The sequence below is a fragment of the Maylandia zebra genome, linkage group LG17 (assembly GCF_041146795.1).
Source record: "Maylandia zebra isolate NMK-2024a linkage group LG17, Mzebra_GT3a, whole genome shotgun sequence".
Classification (NCBI taxonomy): domain Eukaryota; kingdom Metazoa; phylum Chordata; class Actinopteri; order Cichliformes; family Cichlidae; genus Maylandia; species Maylandia zebra.
In genome coordinates this window covers 29,094,981-29,122,558 of record NC_135183.1, presented here as the reverse complement: position 1 = coordinate 29,122,558, position 27,578 = coordinate 29,094,981, and the positions used below count along the sequence as shown (strand labels likewise).

Below are 27,578 nucleotides of genomic sequence, written 5' to 3'. Positions count from 1 at the left end.
CACTCAGGTTTTGTAGTTTTGTATATTTTGAGTCCTGGAGTTTTAGTTTTAGTCTCTGATAGGTGTTTCCTTGTTAGTTACTTCCTGTTTTATTTTGATAATCGCTTGTTTCATGTGCCTCATCTTCCCCTGTCCCATTATCTCTGATTTGTTCCTGCTGTGTTTCCTACCTATTTTCCTCTAGCCTTATTACCTTGTGTATTTATTGCCTTTACTTTTCAGGTCTCTCTTTGCCCTTTGTTGTGTCATCCCACTCTTTTCTATGTTCCTTTATTGATTAGTTTTATTATATAGTTTTCCAGGCCTTGTTCTGGGGTAGGTTTAAAACTATGTTTATTTTCTTTACTGCCAGCAATAACGCTGTTTTCCGGGTTTTGTGTTTAGGTCCACTACCGGCCTGCCACACAGCAAACCAGGGCAAAATTAGTCTCACTTCTCACCATTGTGTTTTTTAATAATAAGACAAAATAAAAGGTCCACAGAGGAATCTATTGATGACTCTGCCATATTTTATGAATCTGCTGGATCTATCTATGGATTCATAATGAGTTAATCCTTAAAAAAATTGGGAAGCTAACTGCTTCCAATGGAAAATTCTATCTTTTGGTATCCACAAAGAGTTTGTTGTCACTTGTAAGCTACACATCATTTCAAATTAGCAAGTACAAATTTGTCCTTGAGGTCTATGAGAGTTTTAGTGCTGCCGTCTTACCTTGTTGTGATTGATGCTACACCTAACTTCAGTGCATTTAAATGGGACTTTTTTCGACAGATGTATGCAAGAGTCGGAGCATTCAGCCAATCTAAGCAGTGGGACATCCTATCAGTGCTGGTGCCTTGCCCAGTGTTAACTGCTTTTGTCTGTCTCTTCGCACACCTCGTAAAAATCCATAATGACGACACAAGCACAAGCTAGGGCTATTATGCTAATGGTGGTGTCATCGTTTTGCTCACATCAGTGCCCAGGACACTCCATCTGCCTCACTAAACATGCCTTGCATGGGTGTGAAATACAAAGAGATTTTGCCCATCAGCAACTCTGGAGATCTCAGAGGAATATTGGGAGGGGTGAATCCGAGCCCCTGTAGTCAGAATCAGATGTACGATTTGCCCCCTAGAGAGAGAAATTTCCCTACTGTTGGATACAGAGCAGAGGATTGGACGCATGGGTCATTACCCAGCGTTCAATGCAGCAGGAATGCTGTTGAAGTACCGATGTCTACATATGTGCACCTCCGCATGGTCATATTCATTAGGAGTGCCAAGAAAATCTTTAGTCCTTGTCAGTTCAGGTCAATGACAATTTGTGACGAGATGAGAAGTGGTCTCCACACATTCAACAATGTCAACGTGAGTGTGAATAATCAATACACTTTATTTATTGTCCAGTACTGTGCCTACTTGCTAAGATAAACAGTTTAAAGAAGTAATTGGAAATAACTCACTGAGAGACAGAGCATCTTGACTGACCGTGGATTTTCATGGTGTGGCTCAACCCATTTTCAGCCTTTGAGAGCCAACATCACTTTCTGCTAGTTATACTTAATATATCAAGAATGTAGTCACATAGCTGGCACTGATCTTTCCCAAAAGGTAGAAGAACTTTTTACATTTTGCTTTATACAAGCATACTATAGGCCCATACACTCAAAGATACCTGACATTTACTACTTTCAGTGCAGACTGGAACATTAAACCGTCGGGTGTAGAGAAGCTTCTGCATTTGTGGATCCATCAGGGAGAAATTCAGTCATTTGCTAGCAGGCATGACAAGGCCATTGCTCTGCGTCAGGGTATTGAACGATGACAGCAATGCTAGCAGAAATCGCTGCCATCCTATTCCTATGGATCCTGGTGCTCATTTATTACACCGCCTATGGGCATCTACAGGGACTAGAGCAGCCACATACACCCACTAATTACTTTCTTAAGCATTCGCTTTAATGCCAGGTGCATCCTGCTGATACAAACCACAGTGTTTATCACCAGTAATGGCCTCTGAGAGAGAGAGAGAAAGGACAGCAGAGGAAAGGAGGGAGGATATAGCAGAAGAGCTTGATGAGAAACTAAACAGTGGTACGTCTATTTTGCTTGCTCTCTGATTCTCTCTGAGAGGAAGGGACTGAGACAGTGGTTGAGTTAATCATAGAGACAATAACACTGTCACACACACTCTGTGGCGGCACGCTGCATCCTCTATCATCTATCATTAAGATTAACATTAAGTTCCTGCTGCTAACCACACAGAGCCTATAAGGGGACACTAAAGCCGTTCCTCCCTCCTCTTCAATTTTACATTAAATGCCCTCATGTCATTTGGTAATATATAACTGCTGTAGTGCTATGCAGCAAGGTGAGCAGATGCAAAAACAGCCAGAACCATTATAAGGCCACTCTTTCTTTGTATGTGTGAGACCCATGTATGAAAGAGTGCAACAAGAAAATATTCAGACCACTTTGTATTTTTCATACGGGGTCAGTCTTACACTAATAACCATTAAATTCATTTTTCCCCTCATAAATATGCATTCAGTATTCTTAATGAGGAAATTTAACCAAAACTGATAAGATAAAATATCACTTTGAAAGCACTCAGACTATTTATTATGAGACTTGAACTATAGCTTAGGTTCCTCCCATTTTCCGTGATCATCTTCAAGATATTTCTACATCTTGTAGAAAGTGGTTATAATTGAAAGGCGTGATCTAAGCTACAGGATTGAAGGAAATGCCTGCAGCTCTCAAAGACAGATTTGCCTAAAAAAACAGATCCTAGAAAAGGTTCCCAAGAGCAGTCCTACTCCTTAATCCCTCAAAGGAATGTCTTGAGTTAGGTCCTTCTTAAGAGAGATCATTAAGAACCTATCAAGAAGTGTCACTCTGGCTGAACTCCAGTGATTAGCTGGGAAGATGGGACTCTACAAGGAACTTCCAAGAGCATAACCATCACTGGAGAACTTCGCCAATCTGGGCTTTATGGCAGAGTAGCAAGTCAGAAGCCTCTGCTCAATGAAAGACAGATGTAGGCCTGCTGGATTGTAGGAAAAGCGCCTAAAAAAATCTCAGAGTCATGATTTGATTAAACAGCAAGAGAACTGGTAGTCTCAAATCAAAGTGTCAAATCTGGTGGAAAAGCGGCACTGCTAATCACCTAAATGATACAATCCCAAATCAAACCATAAATGCACTTGTGTCATGGTGTGGGGGTGTTTTTCAGAATTAGAGACCGATCAGGCTTGAAGAAAAGCTGAAGAAGGGAAAGTATAAAAATAAACCTAATAAGAATCAGCTTAGGAGTGCCTAGGACCTCAGACTGGGTCAAAGGTTCACCTTCTAACAGGACAATGACCCTGTGCACAAATCCACTTGGCCCAATTAGATCCCTGACTTGAACCCATTCAATATCCCCGGAGAGCACCGAACTTGGCTGTCCATCCACAGTCTACATCCAGCATCGCAAAGCTTGAGAGGATGTGCAGAGAAGAATGGAAGATTATCTCCAAATCCAGGCATGCAACGCTTTTTGTATCATTTCCAGGTAGACTCAAAGCTGTGATCACTATCAAAGGTGCTTAAATACTGAGTAAAGTGTGTGAATGCTTATATTGTGTGGGGGGTTCATTCTAATGAATTTGAAGAAAAGGGCTTTATAATTTTTTGGTTTGTGTTTATGAGGAAAAAATGAATATAGGTTTTAAAATTGTATAAAATCAAGACCCCAAGTAATTCCTGTATTTTTCACAGTAGTCGTGTAGAACTACTCTCTCTCTCACTATAAGATTTTGAGAACCTAACAGAAAACAGAAGCCTTCTATTTCTCAGTTAATGTCCTCACATTATCAAGTTATTTTCTGCCTTGTTATGGAAATACACAAGTTTTCATACACAGTCACAGGCGAGCTGATTTGCAGCTTGTATTTAAATACAACTGGCAACAAAATCCCTCACTAAATAACCGCATCAAATACCCTACAAATCAAGCCAAACATTAGGTTCGGCATGTTGAAGTCATGAGCAGATAGTTCAAAGTATCAGGAGTCAAATGCTGTGAAGTAAATTCCTCCACTGTGGAAATCTCAGGGTATTATTAAAAAAAATAGCGAAAAACAACTATGAATCATTCAGTTCCCGTGTAACCTGAGGAGCAAGGCATTTGTAAACAAGGCCACTGTATCAAATACCCAAAGCAAACCATTTTTTAATTGTTTTAAAATGGTAGAATGGAAATGAAAAAAGGGCTGAAGTCCAGAGGCATGTGGGTATTTTTTTCATTGCTGGTTTGCTCTGAATGTATCATTTCTGTTTTGGTTAACATGCTGTGAATCATTTTGATCACTTCAGAGGACTCGGTGTTGGTTATTTTGGCCAGTAATTTCCCAACTTTTCTTATTTCTACCCCTGACCCCTTATATTTGTGAAACATGAAAAGAATTTCACAGAAGAAAAGCAAAACTTAGAGAAAATGTTGGTGCTAAAGTTTCAAACCTAATGGGCAAAAAATGTTAAAGCTCACTGTCTGATCGAGTATCAAAACTTTTCTTTCTTGTTTAAGGTATATTAAAAAAGCAATTTCTGCTTTGGTTATTATCCTTTAGAAAAGATCCATCTGTATTAACTTTACTCTACGTGAGACATTTTATCACATATATTTATTGTTTCTTTCATATAGCTGGAACAAATTTTCAGCAACAAGTGCATAGTGCTGATAGCAACTTTTCTATGTCAGTGCCACATGTAGCTGCAGCCAGATACACATCAGAAGAAAAGCAGCCAACGAAAAGCAATTGAAGCAAAGAGATAGAAAGCAAGGATCTGAATGTTTGATTTCTATGTGTGTCTAGATCCTGGGGAGGGGCAGCCAACAGTAATGTTCAGGCACACATACCCTCTAGATTAATCTTGTGAGCCTATCTGGTTTTCAAACTTTTCAAACCAAAATACCTGCTGCTACTTAAGATCCAGTGCCTTTTTAAGGTCAACCAAGTTTCCCTCAGATTGGATGTTCAGTTTCATCCTTAGAGCATCTTTAGCTCAGCACAGTGTTAGCATAAGCCAGCTTCTTCATACTGACTCACTCAGTTTGAGAGCTGTTGATGCTTCCTAGTCCATCTGAAACCAAAAGACCGGTAACTTGCAATGTTGTGTACTGGCAGTTTTTTCTCTTTAGATGGGGGATTGTCTGCGCTTATGTTTAGTTGTGGTGAGGGCGATCGTGGCTCAAGAGTTAGCAGTTCGCCTTGTAATCAGAAGGTTGCCGGTTCGAGCCCAGTTTTGGTCGTTGTGTCCTTGGCCAAGACACTTCACCTGCCGCCTACTGGTGATGGTCCGAGGGGCCGATGGCGCGATATGGAAGCCTCGCTTCCATATCGCGCCATATCAGTCTGCCATATCAGTCTGCCCCAGGTCAGCTGTGGCTACAACTGTAGCTTGCCTCCACCAGTGTGTGAATGTGAGAGTGAATGAATAGTGGAATTGTAAAAGCGCTTTGAGGGTTTCCAAAAGCGCTATATAAATGCAATCCATTATTATTATTTATTTTTCATAAATTCTATTAATACCTTTGCTATCAATCAGACAACTGGCCAAACAGACAGCAATTTCATTGGTAAGTTTTTTTTAAAGGTTTTTTTTTTTAGGTAATATAATTTGTATGGAGAAGAAATGACACCGTAAATTAACTCATAATTTTTTAGCGCGTGTTTAGCAAAAATACCCTATAGTAACATAAACTCTCAGGGTATACAGGGACATGTACCATTTGGTATCCACTGATCAAGGTTTATTAGCCTTCATAGTTAACCTAGTGTACTACCATTTGGTCATCTCTCACCATGAATAACTATGCTTAATGCATGCTTAAATATCAACAGATACAAAACTAGACTGCCAATAAATGTCCCAAAGTCTTTTACTCTCCCTCGTTCTTCCGTTTTCACTATATCTTCATCTATATCTTCCTTTTATGACTCTCTCCTTTATTCTCCTCCTCAGTCTCCAGGTCTCTATGGGATATGTAGCCAAATGCAGATGGCTATTATTTGCACTCTGTTTGTGATTGTAAGTCTGCACTCCTGTGCTCCAGAGACAGTAAATCTAAACAATCATATAGGGGTCTTGACTCAAGGCATCAGTAGCACTAAAGGTCTCTATAACAACTCCTTATTCAGCCCTGCCCCCAACATACATACACACACACACATAATCCAAGTCCCTATTGCCTTGATCCAGTGATAGAAGCAAGAGTGAAACAAAGAATGAAGCCAGCTTGGGTTGTTATATTACAATTTCCTAGCTGTGTGACACTGGACAGAAACAAAACGCAAATAGTATTTACAGAGAAATAATGGTAGTTCAAGGAAAGAAGAGCCATCTCCTCATACACATATGTAAAGTAACACCTTAGGAGAGAAGAAAAAATACTGAAATGCTGAAATAATATGAGAGACTCGATGTGTTCCACTTAACATGTAACAAAGCAGAACACATCACATGCCCACTCTCACTGTCCGTCTCCCTCTTTAAGGTGTGTATCATTTTATTATAATCCCCCCTTTCACGCCAAGTCAGCACATTTGCATGGAGGGGGCATATTCTGATGGATTTACGGCTGAGTCTACATTCTGCAAAGAACATATTGACTGGAAGCTGGGGGATGTATGGAGATCGATGTCTGGATTTTCATACAATATGCATGTGTAAAGCCAATAGAGAGTACGAGGAACAGAATCGGTCCATTTTTCAAACGAACATATATTGACCATGACTACCATCTGTTGTAACGTCGCAGAGCCATGCAACAAAATGACATTCATAGATCTCAGTTACCAACGCAGCATGCTTCAATAGCCGAACAAGGTGTGTGATACATGTGCAAACAGGTACAGTCATCTGTCATAATTTCAGAAACATTACAAGTTTGAAGAAAAACTAGAAAAGCAGCTCAAAGGGATATGCGTGGATGCAGATGGATGGTGAAGGCAGGGCTGAAAGAGATCCCTTTTAACTCCTGTTGATAGCAGTGGTCGTTTGCTAATAGAAAATACTGCTTGCACGAAATCACAAGAGAAGACTGCTGTGGAAGTTTTCTCTTTAACAGCAATAAGAGCACTACTTTCTCCCTATAACATGCTAAATTTAGACTGACAGTGGACAAAAGGCAATGCACCACTAGCTGAGTAATGATAATAGCTGAAACCGGGCAGAAAGGAACAGAAAGTAGTGAAGCACACTTGTACTAATCAGTCAGTGGCAGAAAAAAGTAATTGCAGAATCTCTTTCTCAGAGTACAGAAGAGGTTTGTCAAGTGGCACCCCCCTCCCCCAAAGATGTCAGGTGGACTCAAGTCATCAGCATAACCTCTTGTGTTCAAATTATTCAATACTCAATTATACAAACACGGATACTCTTATAATACTTCATCAAATTAAACTGCTTGGTCAGCTTGGAATGAGCTAATAATTCACCACTGTAAGCAATACGTTTTATTTTGATGTTATGTTTTATTTATTCATTTTTTATGGAGCCTGACTGACATGTTGGCCAATATTAGCTATTTGCCGATACATTGGTATCAGCATTTACCGCAGCTGTTGCAATTTCTTTAAAAAAAAAAAAAAAAAAAAAAAAGCAAAGAAGAAATGGGGAAAAACACCCTTCAACCATGTTATGAGTGTTGATGTTGCAGTATTTTCCACCAGGGGGCACTCTTCCCCGTTCAAAACACATGGTTGGAACGCAACACTTACCCTCCGCTTGACAGCATAAATGAATAAATAAACAACCACATATAACAAATGTTAGGGAAATCCATTTACATTTCATGTGTGTCAACCTATCGGTTGATATATCAGATTTTTTTTTTATCATCATTATCAGCCTTAAAAATCCTATATCTGTCAGGCTCTACTTTTTTATCATTCATGTCTTACTTATCAACTACTGCTTTTCATTAACTTTTCAGCCCAAACCTGTTCGCGCCAACTTTTTTTTCTAATTAAACTGTCAATTTTTAGATTCGTTGTGATAATCTTTTCACTCACCCCTTAGGATATTTGTACCTCTGGCTTTGAATCACTGCTCTTTATTATCAAACAGTAGCTTCCAACATCTTAGCCTGAATAAAAAAAAACACTGTGAAACTGGCAATATCTGTTTAAAATTGGTTAGTTTATGAACAATAAATGTGTATTTTTAAAAAAAAGATAACAACTCAGCGCACTCCACTGATTTGGGGGTTAAAATACCGTGAACTGTAACAGCCACAGTTCAAGTGTGACTGAAGACCTTTGTTGAGTCTCCCATTTTCTACAAATTACAGTTCTGACGCTTTGGGACTGATGATTACCTGAGACTTTTTCCACAAAGACATACAGTAATGCTGAAAGACATTTAGTCGAGTTTCAATAATAATAATAATAATGTTAATGACTAAAAAACACTTTTGCAAACAAGTTGCTACTGTTGATTCTGAGGAATCCATATCCTTCAAGTGTAAAGGATTTTTTTCCTCCATTTAACTCCTGAAACACAATCTGTTATCATTAAAAAGTCCTTGACCATAAATAGGAAGAAGTCTTTGATGGCCTAATTTCGTTAAGTTTTACATGTTGCCAGAAATCATCTTACGTCGTGTCTAACCCATTTTTTTTTGTTATAAACATCGACAGCATGGATTACTCTCGGCTGCCACCAGACTGAAATCCCAATCACCACATTGTCTATTTATCATCATTTGGATCCGCTCAGGGGTTAATAGGGTTAAAGGGTGGACGCCGGTTCCCCCTTAAAAAGCCCTCATGTTCTCTCTAGTTAAGGCAGGCGTCAGTAATAAGAGGAGTAAATAAATACAAATGATCCAGTTAAGGAGAAAAATGACACGCATTTCACTCTTGCTGCTTTTTAAAAGCGGACCTGAGTGACCCCCTGCAGTGAAATACATCAGCATGGATGAGAGATTGAATGAGTAGAGAGAGGAAAGGACACAGACTGAGGCAGATTCAAGAAAACTGTGAGGGATAACAGACTGGAGAGTGAGGGAGGCAGACGATAACGAAGAGGGTGAAAGTAAAACAGATTTAAATGAAGACAGAAAACACTGTTCCTACATTAAGTGGGAGGCAGAGAAGGATGAGTGGGTCAGAGAAAGAAGACAGGGCATGTGTAACCTTTCTGACCTTCTTAAGACACACTTTTAGAAGGAGACTAGCAGAAAAATGCGTGTTACACACACACATACATATATTAAAATGTTAAAAAGAAACAAGATTAAATAAAATAAATTACATAATATAAATGCTGTACATCAGTTCATTTCTTTTCCTTCATTAAAGTTTATATGTCTTAAAATACATGAAAATACACTGAAAGGCAATGAAAGTATTGAGTGGGTTTGCCAACCACTTTCAGTACAGCACAGTCACTAAATAAGCTACTAAAAAGTGTGTATGTGCATCGTCTCTCCATTCCTGCGCCCACACAGGTCTTTTAAATTGCATGTGCTCTTTACAGCTAGCAAAGCGAAGCTCTTAAGGCCCAAAGAAGAGCTTTTAAAGCAGTTATTGACATCTGTCTACTCAGCTGACCACCATCTTGTCCTTGCGCCCGGGTTGCCTAGCTACAGAATGGTGGTTCACCCTTACCTGACAGAGGGGTCAAAACTCCCTTACCTCACAGACTACTTTACAGGAGAAAAAAAAAAAACCACATCTATGACTACAGCCAAAGCACTTTGAAATTATTTGTCAGCTAAATTAATTCCTGTCATTTTCAGTAATTAAATGTGCTGCTTGGCACAATTAAATATCCATAAATTATTGCTTAATTAATTCTGGGACATCAGTATTATTTCCTTAAACAAAAAAAAAAGAACTGCAGAGAAAATGGAAAGCCTCTACCTGGCTCTGCGCCTTATTTACATTTTGAAGCAGCAGGGTGAATTTTTAGGGAACCCCCTGGATTTCTTCTGTTTGGTTAGATAAAGAAAAGGCACAACGCAATAGTCCTGCAATGGCTTGTTGCAGGACTGTTTTATTGGATTGCATTAGGTTGCATGGAACTTCTCGGTTTTGTGTCCGCAACTACTGTTACAAGAGAAAATCATATCATTTTTAAATCTAGGCAAAACACAAATTAAATGAGGACCGTTTTTCACTGATGAGAAACAGTCCTCATTTGTAATACGTTGCTGACTTGGAGAGAGATTTCAGGCAGGGGATGGAGAAGATTAGTAACAGCGGTCTCAGTTCCTTATAGTACACACAGCTATGTCAGATCAACTATTCACCATTCGGAGATACCCCGGTCCCATCTCAATTCCGCAGGGACCCTGGACAAACACAGAGTGACCAGCTTCAACAAAGCAGTTCAAAGCCCCGCCAAAGGTTAGCTCTGACAGGAGGCTTAGGGCCACGCCATCGTTCTTTCATCACACATCTAACATTTTTCTCAATGCCTGTCATCTTACATTTCAAACTAAAGCCTCCGCTGGATTGCTTTAGCCAACAAACACAGAGCACGCACGTGCTCACCCACTACCGGTCAGATGTCCCCCATGCACGCGTATGTAATGTGAGCAGTTTCAGACGCATTAATCCTCACATACAGAAACCCTCACATACATGTAGCACAGTAAAGGTCACACATTCAGAGCTGGACAGTCAGATAATGCATCGGTCTTTGATAAACAACTGGTGGCGAATGTGGCAGCATATAAATCAGAAGCACAGAAAGATAGCCTCCTTTTTTACAGGCAACTGGGAACTCTTATCTGGAGTCAGTGTCAAGGAGAAAGCGAATAAAAGCTTCGATCCTACGCGTACATGTTTGTCTCTAAAATGCTGTGTGATTACATTATTTGTCTTGTTGTGTGTTATGCACTTTTGCATTCATTCAGAAGAGGTGTTGATCCCCTGCAGCTTATGATTCATGTATGATTTCAGACACTGCAGGGGCCAATTTGCTGTTTTAGCTGTATTTGATCATACTCGCCTCAGACAATATTTTTCATGTTTGGGGGAAAAAAAATCTTAAGTGATGTAGAAGTGCATGAGTATTGCTCTGCTCTAATGTGCAAAATAATGTGACAAAGTCTGACAGAAAATACAACTGTAAAAAAAAAAAAAGGAAAAAAGAAAAGCTGGCATACCCTTTGGAATTACCAGGATGTCTGATCTGATTTATTAAAAGGAGATATGGTCTGATCCTTTTATAAGACACAAATATTCTTAACAAATGCAATCTGACAAAAAAAAAAAACCAAAAAAAAAAAAAAAAACACACATAAAACTCAAGTTACTGTTTCTTTGAGGAAACCAATTTAATTCTCGAAATTAATAACGCGTAGAATCTCTAGCAGCAATATCATCAATCAGATGTTTCCTGTAGCTGCCTACGAGACTGCAGTGACATAACCGTGACATCCACTCCAAATTGGTCTATTGTGGATTGGTGAACACTCACAGATGCTTCTGCAGCCTTTCTAGCTGTGTGCATCTTCATAAGGTTTCCTCTAGGATCCTGTGCAGATTCTAAAACCAATCATTTTTAAGAAGAGGTGAGTTTGTCAGTAATAAGGCTCCTCGTCTTAATTGTCTTTATTTATAGGGAGTGGCACCTCTTTAGTGTGCTCCTTGACCGGAACTTCTGACTCCAAGTTGGGAGTAAACTTCCTTTTTATGTAAGAATATTTGTTATGAGTTCACATTTACGAGTAAAAACTTTAGTTTAATTCCAAAGCCCTTTTTTGCCAACTGCAGATATACCCATATCGTTCTATATACAGATATGTGCGTGTGTGATTGTATGTGTGTGGATGTAATGAGGTCAGAGTGATGCAGTAGCGTTCCGGTTGGGAGAGCTCCATCATTCAGAGAATTCTCTGGCGGGAATTCTGCAGGAGAACGGCGGGGAACAGCTGTACCGTACACATACACAAAAACAAGCACAGATATACACTGCTTCATATTTGCACGCACATACACCATTCCCTACCCCGAATGCCTACCTCTCACACTTTAATTTATTTCTTTCAACCTCGCCAAGGAAAATGACCACGGTGTACCACTGCAATGAATGGAACATCTGTACTCTGGCGCACATTTAAAAAGGAAACACGGGAATGAAATTTTCATCTCAGTGTAATTGAATTCAATCTTTTTTTCTTTTTTTGTTGCTGCCAAGAATATCTGATCATGGACAAATGGAAATCACCTGTACTACCAATCTAGCCTCAAACCAAAGTAATTATTTCCCACCTATTAAAGTAAACCCAAATAATCTGCATATGGACAGATGCTGCTAGCTGTGGCCTGAAACACCCACCCTCCCTCAAATCCCATCCACGATTGAAACCTGATTTAGCCGTCTTGTTCCAATCCCAGTGTCACAAAGCAATAAGTAAACTCCAACCAGACAAGGTCATAATTAATTCTTCCAAAGACATGCATTAAGCTGTTATAACCCTTGGCAGTCATCAACATCTGGTTTCACAAGTCTCTTCTATTAATATAAATTGCAGTCTAATAAAAGACCTAATACTCAGTGGCACTGACATGAGCTAAAGTGGGGAAATAAAGACATTCTAAGAAAGATGTCATCTCCCACACTTCATACAATCCCATATTAACATATCAAATGATAATTCTACCAAGTATGGATAAGGCACTGGCTCTATTTTTTTTTCTTTATCTCAAGGGGGCATTTTCAGCTCCGAGGAAATCAAAAGCCTCAGTGAGACAAAAAATATTTTCTTTTATTACTCAATAGAGGCTACAGATAGCATCTTATCTCTGCAGGGTCTGTCATAAGCTTTGAGGAAAGACACACATTGTGCTCACAGAAGCTGTTCATCATATGAGACCATACAAACATACACAGTGATGCATGAACTTACACACATAAACAAGGATGGGCCAAACACTCCCTGTTAAATCCAATTAAACCTCTGCTCCGATCTCCTCAATGCATCCCTGCTCCTGTCTTGTAACACCAGACCTTCCCGCCATTTCATTAACACACACACACACACACACACACACACACACACACACACACACACACACACACACACACACACACACACACACTCTGACTATCCACTATTGAAATCCAGTCACAACCCTGCTAATGCACCTCCTATAATCAAATCCACCAATCAGTGTCTTCCGTGCAAAGACCCGTGCCACATGACTACCCGCACATTAGCCCAGCATTCGCTTGCAGTTAGCACTGCCATTTTGCACTAATGTTATTCCACTGTATTTTTTTTTCTTTAATGTGATTTGGGAAGTCTCAGCTCCAGCTTCCACGAGTCTAGCGCTAAACCCCTGGTGGGCTAGGCTAATCAGTTTCCAGCATTTCAGAGGGAGACAATGATCCCAGTGTTAGCGCAGGCTAATGACAAGCTAACACAATCAGCCAAGCCTCCCTAGAGGTGAGCCTAGAGCCAGGGCCCATTCTTGCCCCACCTCCTACAGGCTCCTCATCCACTTTCACAACATTACTATGGAGGATAATAGCCTGTTATTAAGAAGACAGATGGATCACAGACGGGAAGGATTCTGCATCTTCTTGAGTTACATATACGTGCTGAATTTGTTCATCCATGACAGCTTGGATGTTTAATATTTCCTCCTCAGTCACTTTAGGTGTGGCTGTTCTATCGCTTATTAAGGTTAAGCATAAGGATCACACACATGCTCCTTGTTTGCACTCTGTATTGTTTGCACTCTCCATTGTATTTAGGATAAAAAGACGTGCAATAAACTAAGCTAGTCCAAAGTATTTTGTAAAAGAAGACATGAAATAACTGGGGACACTGGAATGTTGAGAGATCAAATCCTACTGACTATCACCAGCACATGATCAGGCGTATCAGTGAACTACATCGGCCTCAGCTAATAGGGCAAGCTAATATTGTTCTGATTGAAAGATGTGGGTTAGGAAATGGGTAGAATAATTCAATTGCATATTCACTGGTCCACGTGGACCTCTAATCGTCACTGAATATATCAGTTTTGATAGCACAAAGTCTACAAAGACCATCGAATAAATACCTATCACATACAGCAACAGAATTTATTAAAAGGCATCATTAAAATGTGGGAAAAAACCCTCCGCTGGTATGAGATTTATAGTTACGTGCAAGAGTTGTGGGCAATTTTAGGCAAATAACATATTTTGCATGGAAATAAATAAACACAACACCTTCAGCAAAGAGATAATAAAAAAACAACCTTTCCTTAAAATTGAATGCACTGCACTGCTTCTTTCTGTTATTTTACTTTTACCTGTGCAAATACTTCAAGCTTCTTAGAAACAAATACATTTCCTTTATTTTCAAACAGACTAGTGACTTAAACTGAACTATCATCTATCCAACTGAATCTGACTTATCCAGGTGTTGCTTTGCATATTTCAGACAGTTTTCTGATGAGGATGTTGATCATTTTTCCAGACTGTTCCTCATATAGACTCGTTTGGGGAAAAGTGAAAACGCGCAGCACCACTCATGTAGTTAAAGCTCCCTCTGCAGTTACAGGAGAGTTTTCCTTTGCCTTTCTACTCAGCAGGTTTTCTCACTCCTTCCCTTCCTGTCTTCACTTCCACAGTTCCCCATAACTTTTAGTTCAATTTAGTTCAATTCAATTTTATTTTACTTTTATAGACCTAAATCACAACAACAGTTGCCTCTAGGTACTTTATATTGTAAGGTAAAAACCCTACAATAATAAAGAGAAAACCCCAATAAACATATTACCCACTATGAGCAAGCACTTTGGCAACAGTGGAAAGAAAAAAACTCCCTTTTAACAAGAAGAAACCTCCAGCAGAACTAGGCTTAGGGAGGGGTGCCATCTGTCGCGATTGGTTGGGGTTAGGGGAGGAAGACATGACAAAGACAGGCAGTTGTTAATGACTTCTCTGACACCTTGTTTTGCTGTTAGCTTTTCATTCCCTTAGACAACTGCAAAAAGAAGGCTCTGCTTGTAGTGTTATCATATCAAATTTTTTATAGAGAATCTTTTCACAATTATTAGTTGTGTTTTGTTTTAAGTTATTTATCTACCTTAGACTGTCCGTGTCTGCACTTACCTGAATTTGGCATTCACTTGGTCTGCAGCTTTGTGGAAATTCTCCGTGGTGACCTTGTAGAACTGAGAACTCTGCAGAGACAGAGGAGAAAGTCAGTGAGCAGGAGGAATACATTAAAATGTGATTCTTAGCACTTTATTAAAATAATTGGATAAGGGTAATTAGGCAAAAGGAAACATATGAATCGAGTAATTTTTCTTTACAGATCTGGTCCACATAGCTCTGGCCTCATGTCTCAGACTTCATTAAACCCTAATGGAGATTCATTTTAAGATCACCGTTTGGTTTTAGTGTCCACAACATAAATGCTAACTTTGCAATCAGTAACATTTAGTAACCAGTACACATTTGCAGTATTGAAGCCTGCAAAGACAAACATTTTTATTTTGAGGTGCGCTTTTCCTGCACACGCAAAATATGAGTGCTTCAGTGAATGTATGTTTGTGCTTATCCTGACAGTTAAGAGTGCTGTAATAACAGAAAGCAATCCTGTAAGGCCACGGGGTCGCTTGTCAACAATGTACAGACCAGTGGTCGTAATCCCCCGGTGACCCATAGCAAATGAACCCATAGCAGGACCACTCAACCTAAATTACCTCCTCAAACACAGCCATATAACCTAGCTACTAGACCATTTATACAACCCAGGAAGATCTGTCTTGTCAGCCCTCAGCGGCTGCTATGCACATTTATAATCAAATTGTGAGAGGCTGTAAAGTGTGACAGATAGCTTGTGTTGTGTGAGGCTTGATTGAGGGTAATGTCAACCGATATAAATGTCTTTCTGTGAAGGACTCCATGTGGACAAAAATAGTAATACTTGCACGAATACTTTCATTATAAAACTGTCATTCACAAAATGATTACCTTCCACAGATTTGACATTTTTTGCCATTAACTATTGGGTTCATGTTTAGCTGAACAATCTACACACATGCTCTAAGATGCAGCACTGCCATAAAAGTCTCTCAAACTGTGATAACCTATCATCCTTAGCAAATGGCGTGCAAAAATAATCCTTCAGAGGAAAAAAAATCGTATGCGTGCTGCAGATTTGTGCAAAAGCGACTAAGTGAACAGCTAACCAATCACCATTACATTTACCAAACCCTTCAATCATCTTGCATAAACATAAATGTGACAAATTTAAGCCTCTTGGTGCCATCTGCTCTAACTTCATCCCCAAGCAGGGAAGACATTCATCATATTTCAGAAGAGATCAATAGGAATGAACTGTGGTGCTGAAAAGATCAATAGTCATGTGTTGTAGAGCTAAAAGAAGATGAGACATGACAACACTGACAAAAGGTCTGATACCAATTTAAGTTCTCTTCATTTAGATGAACTGCAGTAGATTTAGAGCACTTCCCTTTTCACATTCAGTACAGTTACACACATCAATTAAAAGCACATCACATTTATTTTCTTTTACACTGCAAACTGCTCCGTGTATGCATGCTTTCTCATACTTCTGATTGAGATCAAAATGCAAAACAACATAAACGACCCACACTAGCTGTCCCTCAGGCAGACATTACTTTGTATGTAAAGCACAGCAAAGAGTATGGCCAAATTGCCAAGAGTTAACTTGTAAGCTCATGCTGTATCGGCGCCCTCTTGGCCTCGAATCAAGTGGTTTTCGGTTTAGACAAAGGTACTGTCAAGAGCTACGGAAAAGGATTTAAAACAGAAGCTTATTCACAGATAAAAAGCCTAAAAAGAGATTTTGGGGGCTGCTAAAGAGGCAGAAATAAGACTTCTCCTGGGTGCTGAGACTGAGCCACTGGAAGAGAAAAGAGAGAGACAGAACGAGCCAGATTTGGGGTTCTGTCTAGAATACTAAGTATAAGGTAATAATACCTGCCTAAATGGCAGAGCTGGTTCTAATCAGCACACTAATCCACCTGAGAGTACAAAAGGCCATGTGTGTCAATGATTGCAGGAACACTTTCAAAACATGTACACACACAAACAATGTGAATGCTCTCCTGCGCACACCTACACAAACAAGATACTAACACACACCATGGGAACATGTGGACGCACTGCCTTAAGTGTCTAAATGTACCCTGGCAGCTAGTAAACACTGACAGACATATCCAAAAAAAAAGAAAAAAAGAAAAAAGAACCTCAGTCACTCGCTCACAACCAGGTAGAGAGGAGTATAATTTGTGTGATTACTGAGTGGGCTCAAATTATGATGTCCTGCTGTTGTCCCAACTGATTCAGAGAATAGCCCTGACCTTTCATTAGCCCACAAAAGTGAGGCCCTGCTCAGTTTGGATGAAAACATTCCTCCCTTGATCAACATTTTAGGGGCTGCAAAGCACAATCTTTCTTTTTTTTTTTTAAATTGCTGTCTGCTGTTTAGCATGCTTCGTCACTGGCTCAACAGAATAGCTACACAGGCCTGACGCAGTGCATCGCCTCGCCATGAAATCAAATATCTAAAACCTCTTGAATAAAATAGTGTTTCTGTTTGTTTTCATCCCATTTACTCTATTTGCGTTCCAAAAGGTTTTTAGCTCATCTGGAGCAAAACAAAATGCTGGTGGGGGGGATGTCGAAGACAAATTAAGTCATTACTGCTAATGCACTGCAACAATATGGAGAAGATAGAAGCGGCACCCCCAACACAGGCTCTAGGTCAATTTAGAGAAAAGGCTTCCAGTTCTTAATGAATAAAACAAATAACTCCTTGTACTGATGGCTTCTTTCTCTTATCTGTTGCTGAGCAGGAGGGACAAAATGGGAAGAAACCCCACCATGGCTAACATTATGATTCTGCAGAGCTAAAGAAATTTAGACTTCTGCTGTGTGACTCATAAGTAGAGCAAGCAGGCTGGTAAATGATTTTTTTTTTTTTACATAGAAATGACTAAGCATTTTACTATTATCTTTCAAGGGCTACAGCAATATAATAGGATATGGATGCACAGATAAACACAAATGTTCCTCTTTGTTATAAACGCAATAAACTCTTAACTTCTATGTTTGGTAAGAGGTAACAAAATCTACACAACATATCCACTAAACTGGGCAGCGCAATTAAAACAGCAGGAATGTGTGCATATCCAGTGGGGTTTTTTTCCATCTACTTCATCAACATGCTAAACCGCACATAAAGTACAATTTTGTTTTTTGTCAGAGGCCTTTGCCACAGCAGAATCAATCTGTTTTTGGGAGGCCTGCATATTTGTTTGTGCTCCCAGTAGTGATGTGCGGATCGATCCTGAAATATCGATTCTTCCGATACCAGTCATTTATGTTCTAGAATCGATTCTCACATTACAATATCAATATTTTAGTAATTTAGAGTAAATTTGTAGTTTATCATTAACAGGGACACACTGGAAAGAAACTATAACATTCAGATTGTCTACATTCAAAGGAACTACTTCCTCTTCCGCCTTTCATAGTCATGTGCGAAATACGGCTGTATAAATGTCTCGCAGCCGCTGGCGCCCGCACTCACAACAATGGCTGAGCGTAATTGGAGTCATGTGCGGACTTATTTTACCTCCACAAACAGCTGAGACGTGGTTTGCGATACATGTGGCAAAAAAGTGCTCCAAGAGTGAGGTGTTGTGGCCACACTAGGGAGACATTCAAAAGGGCTGTGGGGGGGTGTTAAATACATTTTACAGGGTTTATTTATCGGATAAAATATGTTAAATGTCACCGTTATTATTGGCCGGCCCGGAAACAGCGGGGGTGTCGAAATTCAGAGGCTGCTTCTGAGGACCCGGCCTTCACGGTCTAAAGAAAGCCGGGTAGTACGTCATGAGCTCTCTCAGTGGAGTGAAACTCTGCCTTCTGTTCCTTGCTATCTAAAATATAATCGGGCACTGACGTAAACACTTGACCGTCTCACACTTCTCTTTAATCATTTTCTGTTTGACGTTTATTCAGCTGTGTGAAAAGCCCGAGGAACCCTCCCGAGGGATTAATAAAGTTAAATTTAATTTAATCTAATCTAATAACTTTAATCTCAGCCAAACCGATTTACTCACAAACAAATAAAACACTGAAAAAGCCAAACAATAACATTTTTAAGTTATCAAAGTGACTTGTATATCATGTTTAACCCGAGTAGCGAAAGACCGCGGGGGGTTGAAAACGATGTGTCGATCGGCTCAGATATTTGAAGTTTACACAGCTACATTCTCACCTGAAAATATGTTAAAAAAAAATTTGCGACCCAGAAAGAGAAATAAGAGTGATAATAAAACTAAGTCGCTGCCGCCATTGTTGGAAACTGGAATTGGCTGGGCCGCGCTATGAATTCTGCGATATGGTTTTTCAATTTTGTTGTCCGGGTGGAAAATCGGGAGAATGGTGGCTCCGGGAGATTTTCTGGAGGGGCACTGAAATTCGGTATTTTCCCGGAAAAACTGGCAGGGTTGGCATGTATGGTTGTGGCAACATCACTAACCTTGTCAAACACCTCAGAGTAAATCATATCACAGAATATGACGAGGGTATGTTGAGATGAACTGAAGAGAAGGACAGGGACAGGTGCTGCTAGGGCGAGACAGACGTCTCTCACGGAGTCCTTTAGTGCTGCAGGTAGGCAAGGTGTTCAAATAGTGCACAACTTCAGCTTTTTTATTTCTATATGATGAACCCTGCATTATTAAGTGATAAGAACAAGTAATCTGATGTCCTGTAATCATTATGATGCTATAATTTGAGATACAATAAATAAAATAAGTTTTTGTACAAAGTATCGGTATTGGACCAGTATGGTCGATACAATCCTGAATATTACTTGGTATCGTATCGGAAAGAAAATCAGTGGTATCGCACATCACTAGCTCCCAGTGTCACAACTTCCCCTGTAGTGATTTTTCTTTAACATCTGACTACATCTGAGTGGCCTACATTAACGTTTGGATGGGGCTCAACAGCGATACTGGTTGGTAATACTCAAGGAGACAATTACAACAAGAGCTATCCCTGTTCTCTCACAAACAAATTGGTAAAATTTGATAGAAATATTTAGTTTTCCTCCTTTCTAAACGCACCATGAAGTTGTAATGCACTTTTGTCTGAAAGAAAATTTGACTTTTTTTGTAACAAGAACATTTGTTTTTGACTGAGTTCCATATTTCTTGAATCTGCTGGTTACAGGTTTGAAAACTCAAAGAGCTAGCTTTCCTTTTTCAGCTAAATGTTATCCTTTCTCCTGAGCTAACCCTTTACAAAAGTTCACATAAAAGTGTTTTAACTTTAAAATTCAACTTTCAAAATACTTTCACTTTGGGAAAAAATACTCCATCAAACTATTTATTAAGTTCCTGTCAGCTATTTAAAAGGTTTTAATTCTTTAAATTAGTTATGCTGCAAAAGACTACAGGCTAGCTCCAAGCTAGCGTCTCTTATGACTAAACTAAATGCATCTAGAGAGTTGACCTTTAATTTTAACACCCGATTAGGACAGAAAAATAGAAACGTCTCCAATTAAAAAGTTAAAATAAATGAATAAAACAAAACAAATAAATAAAACTGCAAAATGGAAGCTAAAAATTCAAAGCCTGTACCCATAAATTGTTTCATCCTGTGAAAAGCAACAGATGGATGGCTCTATTTTTGTTTTTTGTTTTGTTTTTCTACATAAAAAGGATGCACCACTTTGTTATTGTAAATTCTTATCTATTCATTCATTCTTTGAAGAAACTTCTGGTAAAATTCCTAAGACTCCTGTCACGCAGCTGAAGGAGCAAATGGTGATAAACAACACTGAAATGCACCGTCATGCCTCCAGATCAATCCATTTTCAGTTTTATAACAGAGCCACAGATGGCTTCATAGTGAAGAAGAGGGAGGGCGGAAACACCCAAAATTTAAAACATTTTTTTACTACAAAACTATAATAATAACAAAAACACTACCTTTATTTTAATATTTCTATTGCTGACAATCAGCAGGAAAAAAGTAGTTTTTGCTGCAGCCTGCAGAAAGAATACAAAGAAAGAGCAGGAAATGACAGGCAGAGGGAGAGATGAAGCTAGCAAGTCAGAGGCAGAGACACAGATATAGAGATAGAAGCCATTACATTTTTTTAATGCTCTTTCTCCTGTATTTCTTCCTTTCACAGTGCGGTAGAACTTTGCTATGAGATGGCAATTGCTGCTGTGATTGTCCTCCATGGGAGAGTAGAAAAATCCAATTTCATTGATATACAAGGCGAAAAGAAAAAAAAGAAAAAAGAAAAAAGAAGAGAACAAAAAAAAATCTTTTCGGAAAAAGATGAAATTGAAGCATGGAGGGGAAAAAAGCACCACTCGAAAGGGGGGAAAAAAAGACTTAAAAATGAGAGATATAGAGACAGATGTGATGGGGGGCGGGGATATGGTAGGGATAAAAGAGAAAAAGAAACATTGGCAAGTTGATTGTTAAATATGAGATTGTTTTACAGCGAGGCAGGTATTGAGTGAAAATGTAATAAATATATAGATATTGTTTTCAGGGGCTATTTGGTAGCTCTGGCCCCAATGAGCGGCAGCATCGGAGGCAGCAGGCTGAGCTGTCTGGGAGCCTGGTGATGGCCTGTCACTGGAAGCCTCTCTGATGAATGGCTATGTTAGATTGGAACAGACATGTAATATATATCAGACTTATATTCTCTCTCTCGGTTCCTCTGCCTCTTTCTCCTGGTGTTCGAGATTCTGGGGGAATCCAGAGGTAAGCAAGGAATTGAGAGGAGACAGAAGGGGGCGTGAAAAATGTGATGGAAGATAATGGTGAGCAAGCAATATATTCCAAGTGAAAACTAATTTTTATGCACTCTCGGTAGAAAAGTGGTTAAAAAAAAAAAAAAAAAAGCATTGTGCTTTCACAGCTACGGTGTTTGCAGATTGAAAACTCCAAACTTTGCATACACAGCCTTTCTGAATGTCCATACTTGTGGTAGAAGATTCAAAGCACATCGGACATTAACCTTTTTATACACAAATTACACAATTTTTCTCATCTCGCTCTTGAATTATCGCATTCACAAGGTTTTCAGAAAACTTGACCTCTGACCTTGAAGTCAAGGTCACTGGGATTCAAACTCATCCCAGATTTTTAGTAGACACACCTTCGGTATCAATTTGAAAATCCTATGTCTCCTCGAGTTATCACATGCGCAGACTTGCTTGTCTACGCCACCAGGTGGGGTGACGTCAATACCCCTTCAGCCTTTTACGGATGAGGTGTAATAAATAATAATCAAGAAAAATATATTATCTACATTGTTACATATTTTTAAATAGTGTTTCTTCTTTCACATAACACGTTGATTAACAATATTTTTCACCATGAATAGTTCAACTTCTTGAACTTTCTCTATAAATCTATACAAAACTTGGTCAAAAACCATTAAAATTGTTAGAAATGAAAAAGAGTGATAATTCTATCTCCTAACGCAATAGTAAACTGTTTTCTTTAAACATATTTTTCAATTTTGATTGTATGCATGTTCTGTTGTTTTAAGTAAATATAGAAAAATGGCAATGAACTTAAATCCCATGGTAGCAATTTTAAATATCTTATTTTATCCTACCAACAACCTCCAATTCAAAGATCAATTTTTAATAATTTATAATGATAAAAGCAGAAAATTCCCAAATGTAACCAGTTGAAACTTGGGAATTTAACTGCAAATCTAAGCAGACATATCACAAGGCAAATGCAGCCTTTGTCTAGCAATACTGACTCTAGTGTCCCCTGCCTACAATACATCCTTGTTGCTCTGTGTATGGCACAAGAAAAACTCAAACCAATTATATATAATAAACGGCAACAATATGAACTATTTATGAATACAATGCTTTGGTTGTTTAGCAGTTTTACACTTAATTGAATTAAATATCTCTTTGCTTGTTTCTAAGCTAAATATTCCTGGTTGCTATTTCTTTGTGACACTGTTCTGTTTCTTTCCTCAAATTTACTCTTTGTACTGTGCATACATATTATAAGCCTTCATCTGGAGTGGACACTATTAAGCAAGCACAAAATACAATGAGAGCACAGGAAAAGAACATGCCAAAAGTGATTTTGGCTCACACTGGTTGAAGAGCACAGGGAATGAAGGGCGGCTAGATTCAGTGCCAAATGGGGCACTGAGGCCAGAACGAGAAAAAAAAAAAAGAGCATTGTTAACACAGTCCAAACAAACTACAACCCCTATGGAGCTCCAAGCCGCTTGATACACAGTAAGACAACATGTGATATGCCAACCAGTTACACAAAGGAGTACAAGATCACACAACCAGACACAAAATACACACATAATATCTACTTATGTTGTAAATTGCCTCCATATGTAATAAGGGAAAATCAATTTTTAATTTTGTAAATATATCACTTTCTTAGTTTTCATTGACCCTTCCTGCTACCCAGGTTTCCCATTTCTCCCACTCAGCTTCCATTTTTATGCTCCACTCACAGCTTACCTTTATCATACTTGTCCTTTAACATTTAGAGGAAATACTCATTATTATACACTAATTAAGATTCTTAAGAAAACTAAGAATCACTTTCATTTCAGTTTTTCTCTTTCTGGCTTCCATGCATTATGTGTTTCCTTGGTGTCTTTCCACTCCGTCTTCTGCCTCCTTTTGATTCCTCTGTTTCTCTTGGGGCTGCAAAAGTCATTTGTTGACACGTTGATCTAAGGAATATTGACCAGAGGCCAACATGGTTGATGGATGACCAGTGTCGAGAGTTGATAACAGCTGTGTTAGTTGGGACGCATCACTTCTTACACTTGAACTCACATTTGCCCCCTTTCTATGTGATGCACTGCTGTCTCCCTGTGCATTGATACAATAATGCACAAGGAGCTAAATAGCGTTCAGAATTATATAACTAACATTGTAATCTTACTGGTTTCTTGACAACTGATCAATAAATTTACAAACTGCATAAACATTAGCAACCTTTCTTCAATTATAATGCATCATAGCAATGAATTATAACAACTGCTCTGCTGTCTGCAAAGACATTTGTGCCCTTTAACCAAGAAAAAAAACTATCTCATGTTATATTTCTCTTATCATGTCTGGCTTTAAGAACAACATCACCTTAGCGCCTTCACAGTTGTGTAAAATTTCCATTTGGCTTCCACCGTAGAGGCCATTTGACTTTTTAACCCTTCAAAGGGGAGAAAACTCCTTCCCAGCATGAAGGTGTCAATTTAAGCACACTAAATAGGGCATTATACCCTTCTTGAGATATACTTATGATTTGAGAGCCACATGAAGGTATTCTTTTTAGCACACTTTAACAGGGCATTTGACCCTGGTCCCCTGCCTTGCAGGCATCTCTCACTGGGACCAGCATGGAGCTGCCATTTGAAGTGCGCCAAGCACGGCAGCTGACCCACGTCCCAATCCATAGGACACTAGTTTACAAGGAACATCAGGGTAGTGTCATTTTCGAGAAACGGGAGGACACATGCCGGGATGAATTAGATTTAACCCTTTATCTGTTTGGCCCAGGCACGGAGGTTGAAATTTAAAGTGACAGCCAAAAAGGGGCAGCAAGACAATTACAGCAAGGCAGCCAACTAGAGAGCGAAGGACAGCTATACACACCACACTGGGGAACGCATGCAGAGTTTAAGTTCAAGGATGATGACAAAAACAGTGGGGCAGTGGGATGAAGAGGAAAAATAAATGTGACCGCTTTGGCTGAGCCCAGTAGGAAACAGGCCCACTGTGTATAATGGTCGAATTCAGAGTTCGAACATGTGTGCCCTTATTTGTGCGTACACTGGGTATGTGTGCTTCTGTATGCACTGCAGTGTGCTAGTGACTGACTGTTTCGCTCAATGATGTAAGTATATAAACTTTTACCCAGGAGAAACTATTGCAGCACATTATGGTGCAGGTTCTTGAAAACAGCAATAACACCAGCTCACCTGGTGAGCATGCAATGCAATATTTCATTATGACTTTGCTTTGTGTTGTGAAATAGAAAGTTGTATTTTCTGTTAGCTTTCATGCTACTCTATTATCCATTACTATATATTACTCTACTATCCACCTCCTTATTTTTTACTTTATTCACATTCTTAAATTATTCTTAGAGTTATGTGAATGTTCTTGAGTTTTGGATTTACTTACCATTTTCAAAAGAAAAATTGCCCCGTCATATTGTAAACTTTTTTAAATTTAAACTTAGGAAACCTTGACAGAAAAACAAGCTGGATAAATAAGTATGTTTCTCCAATTTCAACTGAAAATTAAGCTCAGGGAAAGGCTGTAAAAGTCAAACTCATTAAAAGTGATAATTTAAAAATAAATAATTACCGTAAGATCAATCGTACATCTAGTTTTGTGAGCGATCGTACATGCCAACTACGCCCATTTTTCAAGTTGGTGTAAACTGCGAATTACTTCTTACCCTCTCCTCCAGCCGGGCCACTTGCTCTCTGTAAAAAGCATCCTGCTTCTTTAGGTCTGCTTCCTTGGCCTCCACCTGCTTGGCCTAAAGAGAAGGACAAAAATTAGGTGCTGAGCATGGCCAGTTCAAAAAAGCATAACACACATGAGACAAGCAAGCATAAATACACATTAAAGGCACCCATAAAGAGAGTTTAGTGTTTATAGTGTGAATATAAGGACAACACAAACTCTTGTTTTTGTTGTACATATAATCCAAGAGATATCTCATTATAAGATTAAGAGATGCATTTCTACATGATAAATGTGTAAAATAACAGAAACTGTTCTGATAGATCACCACCTAGACCAGGGGTCAGCAACCTTTAACACCCAAAGAGCCATTTGGACCCGGTTTCCACGCAAAAGAAAACACTGGGAGCCGCAAATGCTTTTTGACATCTAAAATGAAGATAACACTGTATATATTGTTTTTTACCTTTATGCTTTGTGTAAACAACTAAGGTGTGTTGCTTAAATCCATGAAGTGCTACAGAGAAAATTACATTTTATTTATGTAATTAACACATTTTGAACTCTTAAAGAAATATAACAAAAGGAAAGACACTCAGCTGAACTAAAATGATCCAAGTAGCAAACAAAAACTGTTGTGAGCCGCCACCCTCATATCACCTTTGGGCTTTTGGAGCCTTGACCTGACTTTTAAAAAATAATTGGAAAAAAAGCACTATGCTGCTAAAAGATGAAAAATTCTGCCTAAATATGTATTTTACCAGGTTAATGTGTGTGGCAGGGCGTGGTCTGCAGCGTCGCTGCAGGGGAGGTGGACGCACCTGAGCGGGACACACAATCACGCCGCGCGGCCTTAACGTCTGTGCTATCTATGCTGTTGTGTTGGTATGTGTCAGGCTGTGAGCTGCAAAGCTACAGCCGGCTGTGTGCGTACAGCAACCGTGTGTGAAAAGCGTGTTCATGCAAACATCATCGGCTCTGCCACAGTACAATGGGACTTTTGCTCCTGAACCTCTGCGCATAGCGTCTGCAAATCGGGGCTGTACGACATCACTTTCATCTTTACGCAGGACTGGAAGCTGTCATCTGTGAGGCGTGAGCGGTGCTTGTTTATAACATAGTTCATGGTGGAGAACAGCTGCTGACATAATTTGGTTTCGAAGATCCATAATTGGCCTACCTGGGGTTGAAAGTCTCGATAAATGCACGGCGTTTCGGCGGGTATACCGGCTTCCGCGAGTGTGACGCTTATTTTGAGCGATGAAAAAAATAATAGAATCGAATTTTATTTTTATATTTCAATATCACAATAATATTCCAATTTAGAACTACAAGTTAAAAAAGTACTAACATGAATAAAATACACTTCAGCTAAATACTTTTCCCAAACCACGCGGAGCCGCACTATAAGGTCTAAAGAGCCGCAGGTTGCCGACCCCTGGCCTAGACTGTCCTGGATTTATAAAACATAGTTTTTGTTAATTGATGAAAACTTTCCTTTTTCTAAAAACCTAAATTTCTATAGCAGAAAAAGGGGAAAGGGGGACTTTTCTGCCATTTAATTGTTTATCTATTACTTAACTAGTTTGGTGTAGTATGAATGACTGTTGAGGAGGTCTTTAGGAGGAAAAGCTGTAAAACCTTAAACAGAAATGCAATTAGAAGTCCAAAACTTTATGCCCGCCTTCATACTTCCAAAGCCATTTAGTGAGTCAGAATGGAGTCACCGCCAGGCTGATTCTAGCCCTCGGGCCTTATGTTTGACACCCCTGCTCTACACATTTTGTGCACTGTACTCACAAACATAGATGATTAAAAAATTGAAAATGGATTCAAGACCAATTACAGTTGAGTGCATCCTACTTACCATAATAATTACTGCAAACTGGACACAGAAATATGTGGAAATTTAAAGTAAAAAACAAAACAAAAACTAAAATCCCTGCAGTGACATTACTTCAGTTCACTATAAAACTTTTCAAAATTGTTCCAACAGATCAACTTCATCCTATGATAAAATATTTCTATCCTGATAGGAGCAGTCACTTCCTGGTGAGTCAAATGCATTGGCTTCACAGTCAT

At 39.1% G+C, this 27,578-nt stretch overlaps 1 protein-coding gene across 5 annotated transcripts in view; it reads right to left on the bottom strand.

Moving 5' to 3' along the window:
* chchd3a (coiled-coil-helix-coiled-coil-helix domain containing 3a) overlaps nucleotides 1-27,578 on the bottom strand; it is an 80,739-nt gene that overhangs the window by 6,525 nt on the left and 46,636 nt on the right. For all 5 annotated transcript variants that reach the window (XM_014409588.4, XM_014409590.4, XM_014409589.4 and 2 more), the window contains 2 exons: nucleotides 25,486-25,569; nucleotides 15,091-15,161 (listed from right to left, as the gene is read on the bottom strand). In XM_014409588.4, the coding sequence (XP_014265074.2) occupies nucleotides 15,091-15,161; nucleotides 25,486-25,569 (155 nt within the window). The remainder of the gene's footprint in view (nucleotides 1-15,090; nucleotides 15,162-25,485; nucleotides 25,570-27,578) is intronic.